This window comes from Bos mutus, chromosome 9 (assembly GCF_027580195.1).
Source record: "Bos mutus isolate GX-2022 chromosome 9, NWIPB_WYAK_1.1, whole genome shotgun sequence".
Taxonomy (NCBI): domain Eukaryota; kingdom Metazoa; phylum Chordata; class Mammalia; order Artiodactyla; family Bovidae; genus Bos; species Bos mutus.
Window position 1 is genome coordinate 9,386,693 of NC_091625.1, and position 17,920 is coordinate 9,404,612.

General features: G+C 44.5%; 1 protein-coding gene across 1 annotated transcript in view; it reads right to left on the reverse strand.

Annotated features, from left to right (window-relative positions):
- Positions 1-3,955: 3,955 nt before the first annotated feature.
- The window catches only part of COL9A1 (collagen type IX alpha 1 chain), a 90,128-nt gene continuing 76,163 nt past the window's right edge, over positions 3,956-17,920 (reverse strand). The window contains 2 exon segments of the mRNA XM_070377099.1: positions 3,956-4,810; positions 12,907-12,984. Coding sequence (XP_070233200.1) covers positions 4,623-4,810; positions 12,907-12,984 — 266 coding nt within the window. The 3' untranslated portion in view covers positions 3,956-4,622.

Here is a 17,920-nt window from a genome sequence, read left to right on the forward strand (position 1 = left end):
TGAGCAACTTTCATTTTCAGAGCCAATAGTGAGTGATATAGGTTACAGCTCCAGGAGTTAGCTACTTGCTTCATGAATGTGTCAAAAGAGAATACTAATAAAGTAAAAGATTTCACTAAATTTAGGGGGTAGTTAGTAAGATTTGAGTTTAACAGAAGGATGTGTGTCACCTGACAAGGATAAGCATATGGGTGTAAAGATGCTAACTGCATCACAAATTTTTATTTTGCTCTTTTATTTAAAGTACATTTTAGGGATAAATATTTTTCAGTGTATTAATGTATTTAAATTCAGATTGTTTTATGACATATTTTTAAACTATTTATTTTTAAAATAAGACTTTGGGTGCATTTTTTGTCCATTCTCTGTGTTCTCTATCTTACCTCATCAAGCTATGTAAGGTTTAATTCAACATACTGCTGTTAAGTGGAATGGCGCGAGGTTTGTTCTAAATCCCACGTGGTTATACTGCTTTGACGAGTTGATTCCTGTGTGTTTGTGTTGCATAATGAGTTTGTCACTTATCTCAGCAATAAAGGATTTGACCCCGGATCAGGGAGTTCTGAGGTGCGGTTATTAGCAGCATCTCTTCTTTAGCTGAGGCTCCACATTTCAGCCCCGCTGACAGGGGTCAGCCACAGGGAGGCTGCAGGCACACTCACCTCCCAAGCTCTCACCTCCATGAGCCCACGGATGCCAAGGGGCGTGCAGACTGGCCTGTTGCAGGGCTCATGTCAATACCACGCTCATAATCATACTTTCGTTTGTCACATGAATCCACACTTAGCTTCTAAGAATTACATTCACAGCCCAGCTCAGTGGCAGCTCATAAAAAGCTTGGTCTGATGAATTTGGATGAGAATTAAAAGCAGAAACAAGAGAGTATCCAGGCCTTTGTGACTTTGGTCACACATGGTGATCTCCTCACTAAATTATGTGGGCTTGAGCAAGATGAAGGATGCCAGAGTTAACTTTTCTCAGAAACATAAGCTCTTCCATCCTGAGTGATGGGCCATTAGGTTAAATACACAGCATGTCTCTTTAACAGAAATGAATCCCATCAAAACCTGCAGATGGATTTAGATTCCTGCTTAGACTGGGAAATGATTTACAGAGTTCTTAACGATCCTCACCCTCAGGTCCGTCATGAAGAGTAAGGTAATCGTGTGCTCTCTGAGGGATAGTCTGAAGTCTCTTCACACGAAAATCTCCAACGTGGAGGCCAGAGACAAATTCAGACAAATCTTAAAAGAAAGTTCCCTGGAGCCAGTTCCCATCATTCACTTTCTCTGTAGGTATTCTTAGAAAATTTGGCCTCAAGAGCAAGATGTGAAGGGATTGTTAAGGGGAAAGTTAGCATGGATTCCCGTTTATTAAGATCAAAAATAGGATCCGTCAGCATCCTCTTCCTGATAACCAGATACATTAAACTGTATGTATAACGTACCAACCAATGCATTATACTTCCTCTAGTTAGTTCTTTAAAGAGCCTTTGGGCATGTGTATCTATAGTCATATGTTCTTATGGTAAACCAATTCTGATTTAATATTTACTGAGCCATATGAATTAATGCTGCCATGTCCTGGATCAAAGCTCACTAACAAAGACTCAGTACATAGCTGAAAAGTATCAATTTTACTCTAGAAAAAAAAAGAGAGACTTGACCTATATTTATTGAAAACAAATGCTCTTTTTCTAAAAAAGGTATTTTAAATAATTTACATCCATTCCCTGTTTGTAAACAGCAGGATTACTTGTTGGCTAGTGCTTTTCTTAATATTGCTTTTTCACACCTTTTGCCAGGGCTCCCAGAAAATGTTTAAAAACCATTTTCTTGATATTTAGTGTGACTGTATGTATTTCTAGTGATCCTCCCCCTCTATTAGTTTCTTTTTAAACTCAGACATGTTAATTATCAGAGAAGCTTTAAGAGTCAAAAAAATAAAGAATACAGAGATTTCTCTTCTAAAGCAGGGATTTACATTAAGCTTATTTCAGGTTGCAAGTAAATCAGATTTTATTTATGATGTTTAAGGATAGCAATATTCATGTAGTTAGCTTGAAATAGTGTGTCCATAAATAATAAAATCAATCATGAAACTGATATGACTACTCATTCATCCCCTTCTGCTAGACAAAGCCAATGATCCCAAACTGTGCTGGGGAATTTATGTGCTCAGTCACTGGGAAGTGACTTCCGCAGTTCTTACCCAACCTCTCAGATCTGTGGGATGGAAATCAGGTCACAGTGTCACAGACACACTGGCTTAGAATTAGATCATCAGCCCTTGAGTAAATAACGTGCATGTTTCTAACCACCTGTAATTACCCCACACTTTTCTCAGCAACTCGGACACCTTCCAACTTCCCGAGGTCTGGAGGATTTCTGTTTTGCTAAAGAGAGAGATTTGGTCTAATTTAGGATTTATCAACATCCTTTCATGGAGAGGATCAGTGAGCTGTTTTCTTTGCAATTTCTCTGTCAAGTCTACACTGCTTCTGTAAGCTGTTTCTGAACTGGATTTACGATGGATTACTCCCACCATTGGGGATGTGCTCATTTCACACAATCGCTTTGTAAGTGGTGGTTTCCAGTTTGCTGTGTCTATGGAGCTTGCTGTACAGCCTTTTGTATATCAAGTTTGTAGAACAGTTCATTCAACTTTTCCTTGAAATTTTATTTTTTTTAATTTTCTTATGAATCTGATAAACCTATTTATCAGAACTGAGAAACGTATTTATTTATCTAATTTTTCTTTTGTTGTATCTGACTGTGTCACTCCAGTTAAAATAAAACCACCTTGGTGAAAATAAAGGCGATTTCTTTGCATTTACTGGATTATATGTCACAGCACCTGAAAAGGTTTGCCATCCATGTGGAGACCATGCAAGCAGTTATGACCGCTGTCTCGTCTGCAAAGATTACCTCTTCCACGAGGAGGAGGACCGTCCTCCCTGGCATGCAGATGGCACTGCCCTACGCAGCCAAGCTGGAATTGTTCCCCTTACACACCAGGAGCACGGGACTCGAGGCTGTGAGCGGCTTTAAAGAAACCCAGATACACATTACATGTTGATTGATTTAACCAAATGAGTGGGGCTAAGATTTTAAAATGCTGAGAGTCCAACTGAGGGCAGAAAAGCTTCACCAGTGAGGTGAGGCATCACACCTATCAGGGCTCACTCCCCGTGACTTGAGAGAAGGGAGTTCCATAAACGGAGAAGATCCTGACTGGCGCACTGTGCTTTGCCTGGGACAGGTGATCATATGCCCTGTGACACAAACTGACTATGTTACGGCTGGTCCGTAGTTAATACAGTTGCTGACAAAACAGCAGGCCAGTGTGATTATGTAAATAGTAATGGAGTGCTTGAGGGGCCAGGCAATACCTATCTTATTGATAAGAATACAGTGCTTTAGCTGAGCTGCCTTTATACAGTTTATAAGAAAAAATTGAGTACAACATAAATCATTTGTGCAGTGAAGTTCTTAACAGGACAGCACTGAAATGAAGGCAGCAGCTTCTCCCCCAGAACCCGAGCCAGGCTAGACTTGGGGGGCCCATGCAATCTGCCATAGCATGCAAGCAGATTTGTGCAAGTGTATTTGTACATTTTTCGGGAGGATGGGTTCATAACTCTCATTTTATTTCTCGAAGGTCCATGAAACCTCCCCTACCACCTCCCCCAACCCGCCACGCTCTACCCCCACCATACACAAACACACAAAGAACTCTGTCACAAGGCCACACCCTCTGGGGAGCAGAAAGGGCTTTTTAATTTCTCTGTAGAACAAAGCACTAACATCATAAACACAGGCCTACAGAAATGCCAGTATTTAAAAAGCTTTACGTATCTGAACAACTGTAAGTGACTTCTTTTCATTGAACCCAGCTATAAAAAAAACATGCAAGAGAGTAAGAAACCATGTTTATTGCTTCTTTGGTACAACAAGAGACGTGACCTCAAACCTTGAAAATAAATAATCTCATCAATAAAACTACTGAATGGTAGGGTATTAAGACTCTTTCTTTGCTTTCACATGGACGAGCCCAAAATACGAATGGGTTTGGATACAGTACAGTTCAGCAGAAAGGCAAGCTGACGCTGAGAACCCCACGGGTGTAAGGAAAACACCCCAAGTGGCACAGCAACTGCAGAGTCCCCAGGAGCACAGTGATGGGGATCTTAAGCACCAATTCTCTTGACAGTAATGGGGCTGCTTCTTAACTAATCTGGTAAATCCTTGCAGAGCTGGAACGAGCGTCTGAGAACACGCGCTCACTACAAAATGGAAGTAACTACTGCAACTGAGGTAAACCAAACAGCGTCTCTGTTTATTGGCACAGCGGCCCGTGACGTACCACACACGGATAGCACACGTGAGTTCAAGAGCCTGGGGATGGGACTGCCGATTCACTCAAAAGGAGGGGTGTTGTCTGTCTGATCCATTGCTCTGTGGCTCCCCTCAAAGAGAAAGGAGAGAGGATTTGCTGAATAGCACCATTGTCCTAAACCTGATGGTCAGATCGACTCCTAGGGTACCACTGAAGGGGCCGTTCTCCCCCAGGCACCTTCTTCAGGTGTGGTTTCCACCGACAGCCGCGTGGCACCAAGCCCCTCACTGATTGGGACCTTTGCTGTTGAATGCCCGCTGACCGGCCTGCAGGGTGCAGGATGCTGGCTCGCAGAAACCAGGGGGACCCGGGGGGCCTGGGGGGCCGGGCACACCGGGGATGCCCGCCACCCCAGGGGGGCCTCGCTCGCCGTCCCGGCCGTTCCTCCCGTAGCTGGCGGGACCCGGGTCACCTGAAACACACAGAAGGCACGCTTGTGAGCAGGAGACCCGCAGACACAGACGCAGAAGGCACTGGGCCCCTCCCCGGCCCGGCAGCGTGTGCAGAGGGCCTGGAGAGACGCTTTTAGAAATGACGGGATGGCCAAACTAGATCTGGATGGTGGCACAGGATCGCTTCATGGCAGTTGAGTCACTGCAAAATGAAAAGTGTTAGGAGACCCGGGAATCTCTCATCCCCTCTCCCATCTGCCGGATACAGCAGCCTCTCCACACAGACGTCTGCTGAGCCCGGGAACAGGCTGACTCAGATGCCAAACACACCTGGACCTCAATCTGTTAATAATTCATCGATACAGTTTGTACTTATTACATAATGAAATTATGTTGGACCCAGTGGGTTAAACAATTATTCCATCATCATATGTATATTAATCATTAAAATGAATTTCACCTGATTCTGACTTTTTTAACTTGGCTACTAGCAGATTTAAAATCATACACGCCAACTCGTGTTTGCGCCTCACGCTGTATCTCTTCAGACCACGCTCCTGTAGCAGCCGCCCTTATTTCTAGCGGGTGATCAAGTTCCAGGCAGGGAGACGTGCCCCTGGGTGGTTGGAAGATGCAGACAGGTGGCTGGAAGGCCTAGCTCTGCCGTACGAGTCACTCATCTCCCTGTCTCCTCATCCACAAGATGGATGATGCCTGCCTGAGAACTATATTCTCTGCCTGAATGCACCTGATGAATGACTATTAGAAAATTAGTGCTTTGTGTTTCTTAGAAGACTGTGCAATGCACCCCACAAAGCTCCTTGAAATCCTTCTCATCAGAGCTTTACCCCAACAGGAACGACACACTGCCCTAAGCTCTTGGGAGGCGGCGGGGGGGCGGGGGGGTTCTTTCTTTCGTTAAGTCCAAAGATTGTTTGGTTCCTCCCTGAACCAGTGAGGCATGGAGTCACAGACCCCATAACAAAGAGACACGTTTCTGCGAACATTCTCTCCATTGCACTAGCATGCCGTCACATGATGCCTGCAACGGTGGTGATACCAGAGGCGTGTAAAAGGAATCCTGTGTGCCCGGATAACACAGTGTTTACAGAGATCCTCCTTTGGGTCCGGGCTTCGCTGGTGGTTCAAATGGTAAAGAATTTGCCTGCAACGCAGGAGACACAGGTTCGATCCCTGCGTCAGGAAGATCTCCTGGTGAAGGGCATGGCAACATGCTCCAGTATTCTTGGCTGGAGAATCCCAGGGACAGAGGAGCCTGGCGGGTCGCATGGGGTCACAAAGAGTCTGACACGACTGAGCGACTAACACTTTGATTTCTCCTCGTGTCCACGGTCTTAACTTGGCTATTAAGCCAAAAGGTGAAAACAAAATCTATACATTCAATTATATTCACTTAGATTTAGTTCCTTTCCCTGTTTCTTGGCAGTTTTTAGTTTTCTGTCCCTATTTTCAGTTCAGTTCAGTCGCTCAGTCATGTCCAACTCTTTGCAACTCCACGAACTGCAGCATGCCAGGCCTCCCTGTCCATCACCAACTCCCAGAGTCCACCCAAACCCATGTCCATCGAGTTGGTGATGCAATCCAACCATCTCATCCTCTGTCGTCCCCTTCTCTTCCTGCCCTCAATCTTTCCCAGCATCGGGGTCTTTTCCAATGAGTCAGTTCTTCACATCAGGTGGCCAAAGTATTGGAGTTTCAGCTTCAACATCAGTCCCTCCAATGAACACCCAGGACTGATCTCCTTTAGGATGGACTGGTTAGATTTCCTTGCAGTCCAAGGGACTCTCAAGAGTCTTCTCCAACACCACAGTTCAAAAGCATCGATTCTTCTACGCTCAGCTTTCTTTACAGTCCAACTCCCATATCCATACGTGACCACTGGAAAAACCATAGCCTTGACTAGACGGACCTTTGTTGGCAAAGTAATGTCTCTGCTTTTGAATATGCTGTCTAGGTTGGTTATGACTTTCCTTCCAAGGAGTAAGCGTCTTTTAATTTCATGGCTGCAGTCACCATCTGCAGTGATTTTGGAGCCCGGAAAAAGCTTATTTATCCCATTTGCCTTCTGTTGGTCTTGTTGCAGTGATCTGGTCTTTTTCAGCTGCCTTATTACACAGCCCACATACTTTTAGAAGGAAAACTACATTATAGACACTGCTTTACACATAACATTCTTCCCATTATACTTACTATTAGGTCCACAAAAAGCCACATTACAGGACAAAATGTAGCGAAGCTGTAAGGGAATAATTATCTCTGACTCTATACATCTCAAGGCTGTAGACAAGCAGATATAAGTAATTTCCCTTCATTTATCTCATAAGCCTTCATTTGACTACAACAAGTGATGAAGCAGGTAATTCTGTGTTTCCCTCTCAAGACAAGGTCTACCCCTAACCCACGGCGCCTGTTGACAAGGCTTTAGCAGAACCCTGCCTTTAAGCAGGGCCTATTCAGATTTCCTGGCACGGAGACAGCTAAAGGTTCAGTTGGTCTTTTAAGGCTTAAAAAGAGAGGCCAGATATAAACGCTTTTAAGTGGTCAGGCTGGACAAACGGCAGCCCATGAGCCAACGCCGGGGTTGTGAACAGTGTTATCAGGACACAGCGTGTCCGCTGTTTGCACACTGCCCTGGCAGCTCGGCACTACACAAGCAGAGGTCCGGGCTGCAGCAGAAGCCGTCTGGCCCTCGGGGCTCAAAAAGCACGGTCTTGCAGCAGGGGAAGGAGAGGGCGGGAAAGGAAGAGAGTGGCACTGACACATAAACATGACCGAGCTAAACAGACAGCCAGCAGGAGCTGCTGTATAGCACAGGGAGCTCAGCTGGCTGCCCCGTGATGACCTGGAGGAGAACAGGAGGGGTGGGAGGGAGGTTCACGAGGGAGCGGGTGTATGTATACTTATGCACATATGCATATATATGCATACATATGCAACATATGTGTGTTTGTGTATATATATATATATAGTTGTAGAAATATAGAAATCTCTTTTCAACTGCTGAAGAGAAAGCATGAATCGAAATTGCTCTTACTCTGCTTTGCCTGCTTCATGGATGTCTGAGCTACACTGCTAAGTCACTTCAGTCGTGTCCGACTCTGTGCAACCCCATAGACAGCAGCCCACCAGGCTCCCCCGTCCCTGGGATTCTCCAGGCAAGAACAGTGGAGTGGGTTGCCATTTCCTTCTCCACTGAGCTACACTAACAGCCTAACAGTTAGGGTTTTCTGAAATTTCAAGGACCTATAAAATGTTACTGTCAAACCTTTCATGATTTTTAAAAAAATGAATGTCTGTATAATTCTCTGTACTAACACTAGAGGGCAGTCGTGTTACACACACAGAGGCCCAGCCTCTCGGCCCTAATAACACCTGCAATGCAATAAAAGGGACTAAGACACAGGCTTTAAAACAAAACAAAACATGGAAATCATTTCCAGCATTCAATAGGGAATTTCTCACCTTGTTCTGAGCGCTTGACAGAGCACACATGTTTCAGGCATTAGTGTATAAAGTGGGTTGTTTACATAAGATCCCTACACCCCAATAAAAGAGTGGAGACAGGACAGCCGCAGAAAAGGGGTAAATGACTATGCTAGACTCAAGCCCGGGCTTCCCAGGTGCCACTGGTGGTAAAGAACCCGCCTGCCAACGCAGGAGACATAAAGGGCTTGGGTTCAATCACTGGGTCAGGAAGATCCCCTGGAGGAAGGCGTGGCAACCCACTCCAGTATTCTTGCCTGCAGAATCCCATGGACAGAGGAGCCTGGAGGGCTACAGTCCATGGGGTCGCATAGAGTCGGATACGACTGAAGTGACTTAGAAAGCACACACACAGACTTAAGTTTAAAGCGAGTGTGCCCTTTCTGTCTGGGGACTTCTTCACTCAGGATCCACAGGTAAAGCTCATCTATCTGCAAACCTTGAACAAGAAACCTGGTACAATAAGTGCGAGTCAGTCTAACGTCCGGGTCACGTTCACACACAATGATTATTTAAGGTCCTCGTTCTCCCAGCACGCTTAGATACACAAAGAAGTCAGGGCCCACTCTTAAATATCTTTTCTTCATATCCCCAGAGTGGGAAGCAACTGGTCCCCAGTGAACAAGTTCAGTGGCAACAGACAAAGAGTTACTGGTGAAGAGACACTCACCAAAGGTCTCTGTTAAGAGACAGACACGGGAGAGGTGAAGGCAGGGGGCAGGGTCTAAGGTCCCAGAGGGCTTGCTCAATGTGGTCCCCACAGCTCTGGGACAGGAGCCGAAAAGGAAATGTGCCAAAGTCAGGGGCCAGAATGGCAAGACAGACCCAGCACACACCTGGACCGCCCGCACGACACTCTGTCCACAGCAAGAACCTGGACACGTGAATATCGGCCTTGTCACTTACTACCCGAGAGATGTCTGTCAAGGCCCGTGACCTTTGTGAGTCTGTGTTTCCTCAAACATAAAAGGAGGAATAATAATAACTAAATTTGCAGAGTAGTTGCCAGAAGCCAGGTGCTATGCTAAGTGCTTTCCAGGTATTAACACATCCACAGATCCTCCTAAATGAGGAGGGTCTTCCCATGCCCGGGAAGCCCAGCTCCACCTCCCTCCCCTCTTACACACCTGCCCTGCCCACCTCTGGCTGTGAGACGCAAACTGGACGATCTGTGTCCATGTTTAGACGACAGGGTGCTACAGCCAATTTGACAGTCCCTGCAATTGTCATGATAAGAACCCAAGGTCTGTATTAGACGATGGACCATCACACCCTCAAGGGGCACACGATACTTCACAGTGAACACGCTGAGAGAAGGAGGGCAGACAGAGGCCGAAAACAGTCCAGAAGGAGCAGAGCCATTCTGACAACTGGCAGATAATGAAGGTATTGCATTTCTTCCAATACATCAGCTATGTTAGCACAAAGAAGAATGACCAAACGATCTTCTTTCCATTTAGAAGGACCCGAGTCCCAAATTCAACAACAGGTGGCAGAATATCCTATTCTGCCAGTTCCCTCCTTTACTTAAGATGTGTGTTATCTACAAGGCTCCAGACAAGTCCCTGAACACAGCCCTGGTGAAGGCTCCCCTGGGTCCCAAAGTCCTCCTCCTGTCAGGATTGTGAGAGACCAGAAATCACTTTCTTACCCACACTCCAAGGTCTCCCAAGGATATTTAAAGTGGCCCAGCTACTTGGTGACGTGATTTCCTGGGACCAACGCTTTGCACTTGCGGTCTGGAGTCACAGCAATTCAGCGGACGGATGGTCTGAGGTGTTAGGGGCAGTGCTGACTGACAGAAGGTCGAGAAAAAGCCACAAAGGCTGAGCCAGGGTCCAGCTCTGCACTTCAGCCACCTCGAAATGCAGCAGTGCGTTTGTCACATTAATAATAGTTCGAATAACTGGCATTTCTGGAGCATCCACTATAGCCAGAAACTGTCCTAGGCTCCTTTCATGGATTGATTGTTCTTTAATTCTCAGAATTAGACTCTCTGGGAGATGGGATTGATTACTATCCCTGTTTTTTAAGTGGGGACACCAAGGCACGGAGCCAGTCAGGAACTAGCCCAACGCCATAAAGCTTGGAAGTGACGGTCAAGGTGTAAAGCCAGATATCTGAATCACAGAGCCCACACTCCCAAGGGCCCACTCTCAGAGGACTCGATTTAGAGGCAGAATGGCCCCAACACCTCTTGCTCAGGGACTGAATGGATTTGAGAAACTGTCCCCTGAGTACGTTTAGGCAGAGACACGGGGATATGAGCCAACCCGAAACCAACGATCCAGCTGGTGCCTCAAAGCGGATGTAGACAGAGACCCGACTGCGTGCTTCGGAGCGAGTGAGCCTTGATTCTTAAAAGACTAATCTGTAACTCTGAGTTCACCCTAAGTAATGTCAAATATCCCCTCAATGAAAATGTACCTAAAGCACAGAAAAACACAGATGGATAGAACCAGGAAGGGAGGGGCGAGGGCTGGAAAAATGCAGCAAGGAAACAGAGGACAGGCTTCCGAGTCCTGGACAAACCTGACTTTAACAAACCAGATTTAAGCCGTAACTCCAAGACTAACATATAGTCATTTTCACAAGGAAGACCAGCTGAGGGTCACGGAGAGCTGCCGCGGATGACTTGCCCTACCTGACCACTCACCCACACACGGATGACTGGTGTCCTAGAAAGCAAACCCACGGAGCCCCTTCCAGGCCGAGCAAGGGTCCCGGGACACCATGCAAACCGCACAAATACAAGCTGGTCTCCACCTTCCTATTTTTAAACGCAAAATGGGATTTATCAACAGATTTTTTTGAAAGCAGAAGTCACCAGATACAATAATGTATTTTTGGTAAATTGTGCCAGTACTACAAGCTGCTGATCCAGGAACTGTAATTTGCCAACAAAATGGGAGAAGGAGAAATTGTCAGGATCTCTTTCAAATACACGGATAATTAGGTAAATCGTAATGATGTTGTTTTATTAGCCTTCAAACATTCTATTCCTACCACGAATAAGGGAGACGAGTCCTCAGAAAAGTCTGTTTTCCTTTTCTTTCTGCTAGACATCCGTCAATGAATCCAGACTTTCAGTTCAGTTCAGTCGCTAAGTCGTGTCCGACTCTTTGCGACCCCATGAACCGCAGCACGCCAGGCCTCCCTGTCCATCACCAACTCCTGGAGTTCACTCAGACTCACGTCCATCGAGTCAGTGATGCCATCCAGCCATCTCATCCTCTGTCATCCCCTTCTCCTCCTGCCCCCAATCCCTCCCAGCATCAGAGTCTTTTCCAATGAGTCAACTTCGCATGAGGTGGCCAAAGTAGTGGAGTTTCAGCTTTAGCATCATTCCTTCCAAAGAAATGATGCTAAAGCTGAAACTCCAGTACTTTGGCCACCTCAACTTTACTGTTTATTAAAATCTTCCCTGGGTCCCATTCAACTCCAGCCAGATTTTCTTTCCTTTTCTGATCACAAAGGCTTTCTTTTCCAATCACAAAAATTCATCAACTTGTGAAAACATCTTGACAGGCCCACCAATTACCATTTTAGAAAGGCAGCGTTTGAGCTATCTCCAAATGCATTCATATTTTTAAAAATTATTTTAAATGAGAAAGTGATCACCAGGAGTAATGAAATGGATAATTAGAAAGCAATGATGTTTGGGGGCTGCAATTATAGCCATGATTGACTACGTAAGCCTCCAGCAGAATTAGAAAACGATCATTTCTTTGCTAGATTTCCCTCAACCAAGTTTTGCAGATCCACGGCAGGAGTGTGGGCCATCCTCCTTCTGCATAAGCCCCCTCCCCTGACCAGTCTCCCCAGGGACTTCAGGGGGCCTTCCTGAGCCTTGGCCCTAAAGCGCTCACAACGTTTACTGGAGGCTCAGGCTATTCACGCTCTTCACCTGAACTGGATTTCAGGCCCCAGGAGGCCGCTTCTGCACTTGGACTTGGTGGTTGCATCCCGCGGATTCACATGGGACAGCCTGGACCTCGGCCACAGAGTAGCCGGTGTGTAAGGAGAGCCGACACCCAGTGAGAGTGCCCGCTGTCACACAGACACGACTGTGTCACCTCAGTCTACCCAGCTGGGCTACATTCTTGGAGTGACTCCTGCGAGTAGGAATGCGCAGGTTTATTTATTTTGGGATATGGGTTTCTGGAGGGTCTGGGTGTTTGAAGGAAAAGCTTTCAGAATAAAATTTCAGTTATTCCCTGTGCAACATGAGTAGCTGAAAACTTGGATTCGTCTTCCTGTTGCTCTGACGTTTTAGTTAAAAAAAAAAGAAGAGGAAACTACCACTGGGCTAGAAACGGACAGGGCCCCATTCATCCAGAATTTTAGTGCATTGTGGCTGGACCTCCACAGCAATTTTTAACGTATTTACTTAAGAAAGTAACATTTCAAGGCATGTATTCTTCTCTCAAAGAATACAGACATGATTTACAGACTATTTAACTCTTCATTAAAGGTGGTCTTCAAAAATCGATGCCGGTCATTATTATCACATGATAAGCAGAGGTAATCAAAGAGCCATACTTTACAGTGTGATCCAGTTCAGACCACCTGCTCCATACCACTTCCCACCTCACCCTGCCTTCATCCTTACCTGGGAGACCCGGAGCTCCTGGCAAACCTTTGGGACCTCTTCCTGGGGGGCCACGATCCCCTCTTTCTCCTGCATCACCTGTGTGTCATAAGAAATGTTACTTTTCTGTATGTCTATAAAAATGAACATAAAGCATAAACATAAATTCAACTTAAAGCAAAGCCTACGTTCAGAAACCAAAAAGTTATGAGGTTGCCACTAACTAGGTCTTACTAAGTACATAGCGAGGCATAAATCGAGTTAATTATATTAAGATATCTAAGGGGGAAAAAAATCAAATGATCGTATCGGTAGATGCTGACAAGCCACTGATACAACATTCAATAAAGTAAGTACCAAGCTACTTCCCTAACATGATAAAGTCCATCCATCTCAATTTTGAAGCTGGCACAAAGCTTAACAAGAAACACAATAGCAGTTTCACTGAAGTCAGAACATTATTAATACAAACACGCCCACTTTATCACTATTATTATTTGGTTTGAGCCATCCCTGCTTTCAGGTGATATGACTGTTTTCTTAAACCCTAGAAAATCAACTCAAAACCTACTATAGACAATAAGAGAATTCAGCGAGGTACAAAATACATGGAAATCAATATTTGTTATATATATAAACAACAGCCAGTTATAAGATGCAGTGAACAAAAGTCTCATTTGTAATGATGACTAAATCATCAATAACTAGGAAAAGAAGTTTAATCAGAAATATGCAAATCCAATATGAGAGAAAATTGAGGGAACTTCCCTGGGGGTGTGGTCGCTAAGAACCCACCTTCCACTGCAGGAGACACGGGTTCCATCCCTAGTCCAGGAAGAGTCCACACGCGACAGAGCAACTGAGCCTGCGCGCCGCGGTTACCGAGCCCTCGCTCCAGAGCCCATGAACCGCAATGACTGAAGCCTGCCTGCCAAGCCCGTGTTCCACAACACGAGAAGCCCGTCCACCACAAGGAAGAGCGGCCCCCGCTCACCACTAAAGAAAAGCCTGTGCCAAAGCGGCGAACACCCGCCGCAGACAAAGAAAGAAATAAGTACAGCGGCCCCCGCTCACCACTAGAGAAAAGCCTGTGCAAAGCGGCGAACACCTGCCGCAGACAAAGAAAGAAATAAGTAATTCTTTAAAAAGAAAGAAAGAAAACTGAACAGAAGCTTAAAACAATCTAAATATCCATTAAAGAGATATATACACTATGGAACTTCCACGGAGTGGAATATTATGCATGGGTAAAGAAGAATCAGGAAGAAGGTTTGTGAAATGATGCCCAAGACATTGTTAAGTGTAAAAAGCAAGGCCCAGATGACTTACTAAAGGACAATGTGATTTGTTGCTAAAAGGACATAGGGAAAATATATATATATTCATAGATCCTTTATAGAATCGCTGGTAAGGGTATATCGAAAACTAAGAACAGCGATTCCCTAATGGAAGGATAAAGGAAACCAGGCAGATAGGAGACAGGGATGGGACAGACACTCTTCACTGAGTGTTTTTTAATACATTTAAAAACTATTGAACCATGTAAATTTAGCATCACCAAAAATAAATTAATGAAGTTTCAAAATGTAAACTGCGCTGTCACAGTGCCTAGGTTTCGTTTCTGTCTTGTTATTTATAGGGAAGGTATTTTGGATTGCAGCCAACCATGTGCATTTGCAAGACTGCTGATTGAATTCAGGAATTCAGCAGCCACACAACAAAACCTGCATTCATTATCCTGGCCCCTGCAGAGGCCAATCTTAGAAACCTGGCCTCATTAACAAAACACCCTAATACCTTAGTTAACAGGTGTTAAATGACATTGACTATGCCTAGGAGAAGACAACTTCTACTACCCATTAGCCAAGTAGTATGCTATTATTATACTATATCCTTAGAAGATGCAATGGCGTTTCACAATAAGTTCTGTATGTAATCTTTTTATCCAAATATTCGTATCAATCCATCCTCATTAAATATCGACAGGTTTGTTACAATTTAAAAAACAAAATCACGCACAGAAAGAAAACAGGAAGAATATCTGTACAACCATCTGTGCATTTGTCAAATAGTCAAAAATCTCTTATTAAGAAATGAATGTTTAGTAATCATACTTTGACTTTAGCTGTGAATGTCCTTTTGTGAACATTTATATGATGAATCAACATTTTGAAGATAATTTAAATTTTATAAATATTATGTAAGGATATACATAATATTCAAGCTCAGCTTGAACTCATATATAAACTAGCTATTTTTTACACTCATCATCAATATGACATTACTATAGTAGGAAGATATGACAATTAGCATTTTAAAAACTAACAGCTTATGCTCTCTTGTTAACTTGGCAATTTAAATGTCATTTCACTGTAATTCTCAAGGCTGGCAGTGAGAAAGTGCCACATTTTCTGAAAACACGAGATGAAGATCATAAATTAAAATGCAACTTTCACGGAGATAGTGACAGTTAAGCACATTCTAGCATGAAGCCACACCAACTTCAAAATGTTTGCAAGGAATAAGACCACTGCCTCTTTAAAACAACTTATATATATATATATATATATATATATATATGTGTGTGTGTGTGTGTAAACCAAGTCATAGGAAAAAATGGATATAATGGGTGAAATGATGTGAAATTTCTGGAGAGATATGAAAACCTTAACAAAAAATCATAATTCTAGAACTGAAAAATACAAGATCTGAAAGTAAAAACTCATTGGATGGAATTGCCAGCATATTTGGACACTGCAGAATGAAGGGAACACAACGTGGTAACATAATTAACAGCACTGTATGATATGTAGAATAACATCTTTTACAAATCAAAGAAAAGACCCTTGTCTTAGCTTCGATGCTCTTTCTGGAGGTCAGTCATGGAAAAACACGTTCTCGACAGGCCCAGGACACAGCCACACTGCAGCCTGCGGCAGCTACGCTGTGCAGGCTCTGCTCCCCGCAGGGTTACTCTGCTTCAGCAAACACTGGCCACATCTTCCTCCAAGATGTAGAGAGCTGGCCTGGGAGCTAAAGCCCACCTCTGTTAGCCTGTTGTGTCAGAAAGGACATATAAAAAGCTTATAAAAGATGCTTTGGATACAGTAGGAAGGGGATAGACACTTTGAGTAGAAAAATAGCTTTTTATGTTCAGAGTGGGGGAATCTAGAGAAATTCATATTGCTCCAAAACTGCTACTGAATCCATCTATTTGGAAGCTATAATCTTTGCTCCATCCTCAATCGAGGATGAACACCGGAAAAGGTGAGGCTCAGGTGTGCCGGTGTACTTTCCCTAGCTGTCACTGACACAGAGACATGTCTGCTTGAGGTCCACTAAAAGATTTTAAAATACAAACAGCCTGTCTCAAAGGGGCTTAAAATTAACAAACCACAAACATTTATAAAGAGTATTTATGACAAGAAAGACTTATTTAATTCTAAGAAAAGTGAACCCAGGGCCAGTCAGGGGTCACCTTTCATGAAATGAGCACACAGCCCTAACACGTTTGCGTAGAAGTGTGTAAGACATGTCGGCAAAAACAAACAAAATACTCAAACACAATGGAAGCTTTGAGTGTGGTCTGAGGCTTATTTCTACTAGCTCCTGTTAAAAATGTTCCGCTGTGTTTTTCCAAGTAACTTTTAAGGAAAAAAACAGTAATTTGATTAAGATACAGCCTGAACTGTTAAAAGCTTAGTAAAACTGGTTTATTAATAGTTAAACTTGTCTGCTTAGGAATTTCCCTGGAAAACACCCTCAAAGTGACTATGGCAAACCCAGACTCCCATCATCCTTTCTCTTATTAAGGATGAAAAAAAAGGCAAAGAAACACATCTCTTCTCTGATCAGTAAAATGGTAAAGTTTCAAGTGGTGGAGTGTTTATTCTCAGGGAAAATTTGAGCTCTAAGCTTTGGGTGTTAGAACACCGCGTGTTTTCTACTAAGTAGGACTATTAATGTCTGTGGAGGACAAGAAAGGTCAAGGCCAGCTACCTAGAACTGTACATCTTCAAACGTGTGTCAGCACTGAATGATATAGAAAATCTGATTATTCCTTTCTGCCCACATCCCAATCTTAAGAAGTAAAACTGAGAGAAGATGCTGCTTTAATGGAACCCAACGGCAAGAAAGGCATGAAGGAGGGCAGGGAGAGAACGTCTTTAGAAAAAAGAAAAGAACAGCCTCACTTCTAGTTTATAAGTTATGTCATGAATCCTGCAGGAAACAGGAGGAAGTCCCAAATACGATCAAACTCTGCTTGACGGATGGACTCAGTGCCAGAGACACTTCTCGGATTTCAAATATGAAATATAGTTTTCTTTCCTCCAAAATAAGGTTCGCTTGCTGGGGCCCATCCAGCCCCACCCAGACACAACTCTGCACTGTGACTCCCAGCTTCCCAGGAAGTTTTCAGGTCATGTCACGCATGTTAGGAGTGCTCCTCAGTCCTGCATGCACATTCAGATCACCTGCAGAATGTTTCTAAAGTCTGACACCAAGTAACCAGGTGGATAGTGGTAAAGAACCCGCCTGCCAATGCAGGGGACGGAGGAAACATGAGTTCAGTCTCTGGGTAAAGAAGATCCCCTGAAGGAGAGCATAACAACCCACTCCAGGATTCTTGCCTGGAGCATCCCATGGATGGAGGAGCCTGGTGGGCTTACAGTCTGTAGTGTCACACAGAGTCAGACAAGACTGAAGTGACTTAGCACCAAGTAACCAAGCCAAGTAGATCGCAGTATCTGGGAAGGGGCTGCAGACACAGGCAGGGTTGAAGGCTCCTCGGATAAGTTCATGGGCAGCCCAGGCTGTCTCCCCTGGGCAGGCCGTCCTGACTCAGCAAGCACACAGATCTCTTCCTTCCTCAGACAGAAGATGGGACTTCAGGAGCCGGCTCCTACGAACTCAAGGTTAAGCTCAGCCCCCAAAATGGAGGCTTCCTTAGAGCCGGAGAAAATAGGGCTGTGATCCCCATCACCCTACAAGGCGGTCCTTCCCAGGGAAGACAGGCAACCGCCCCGCACGAGCA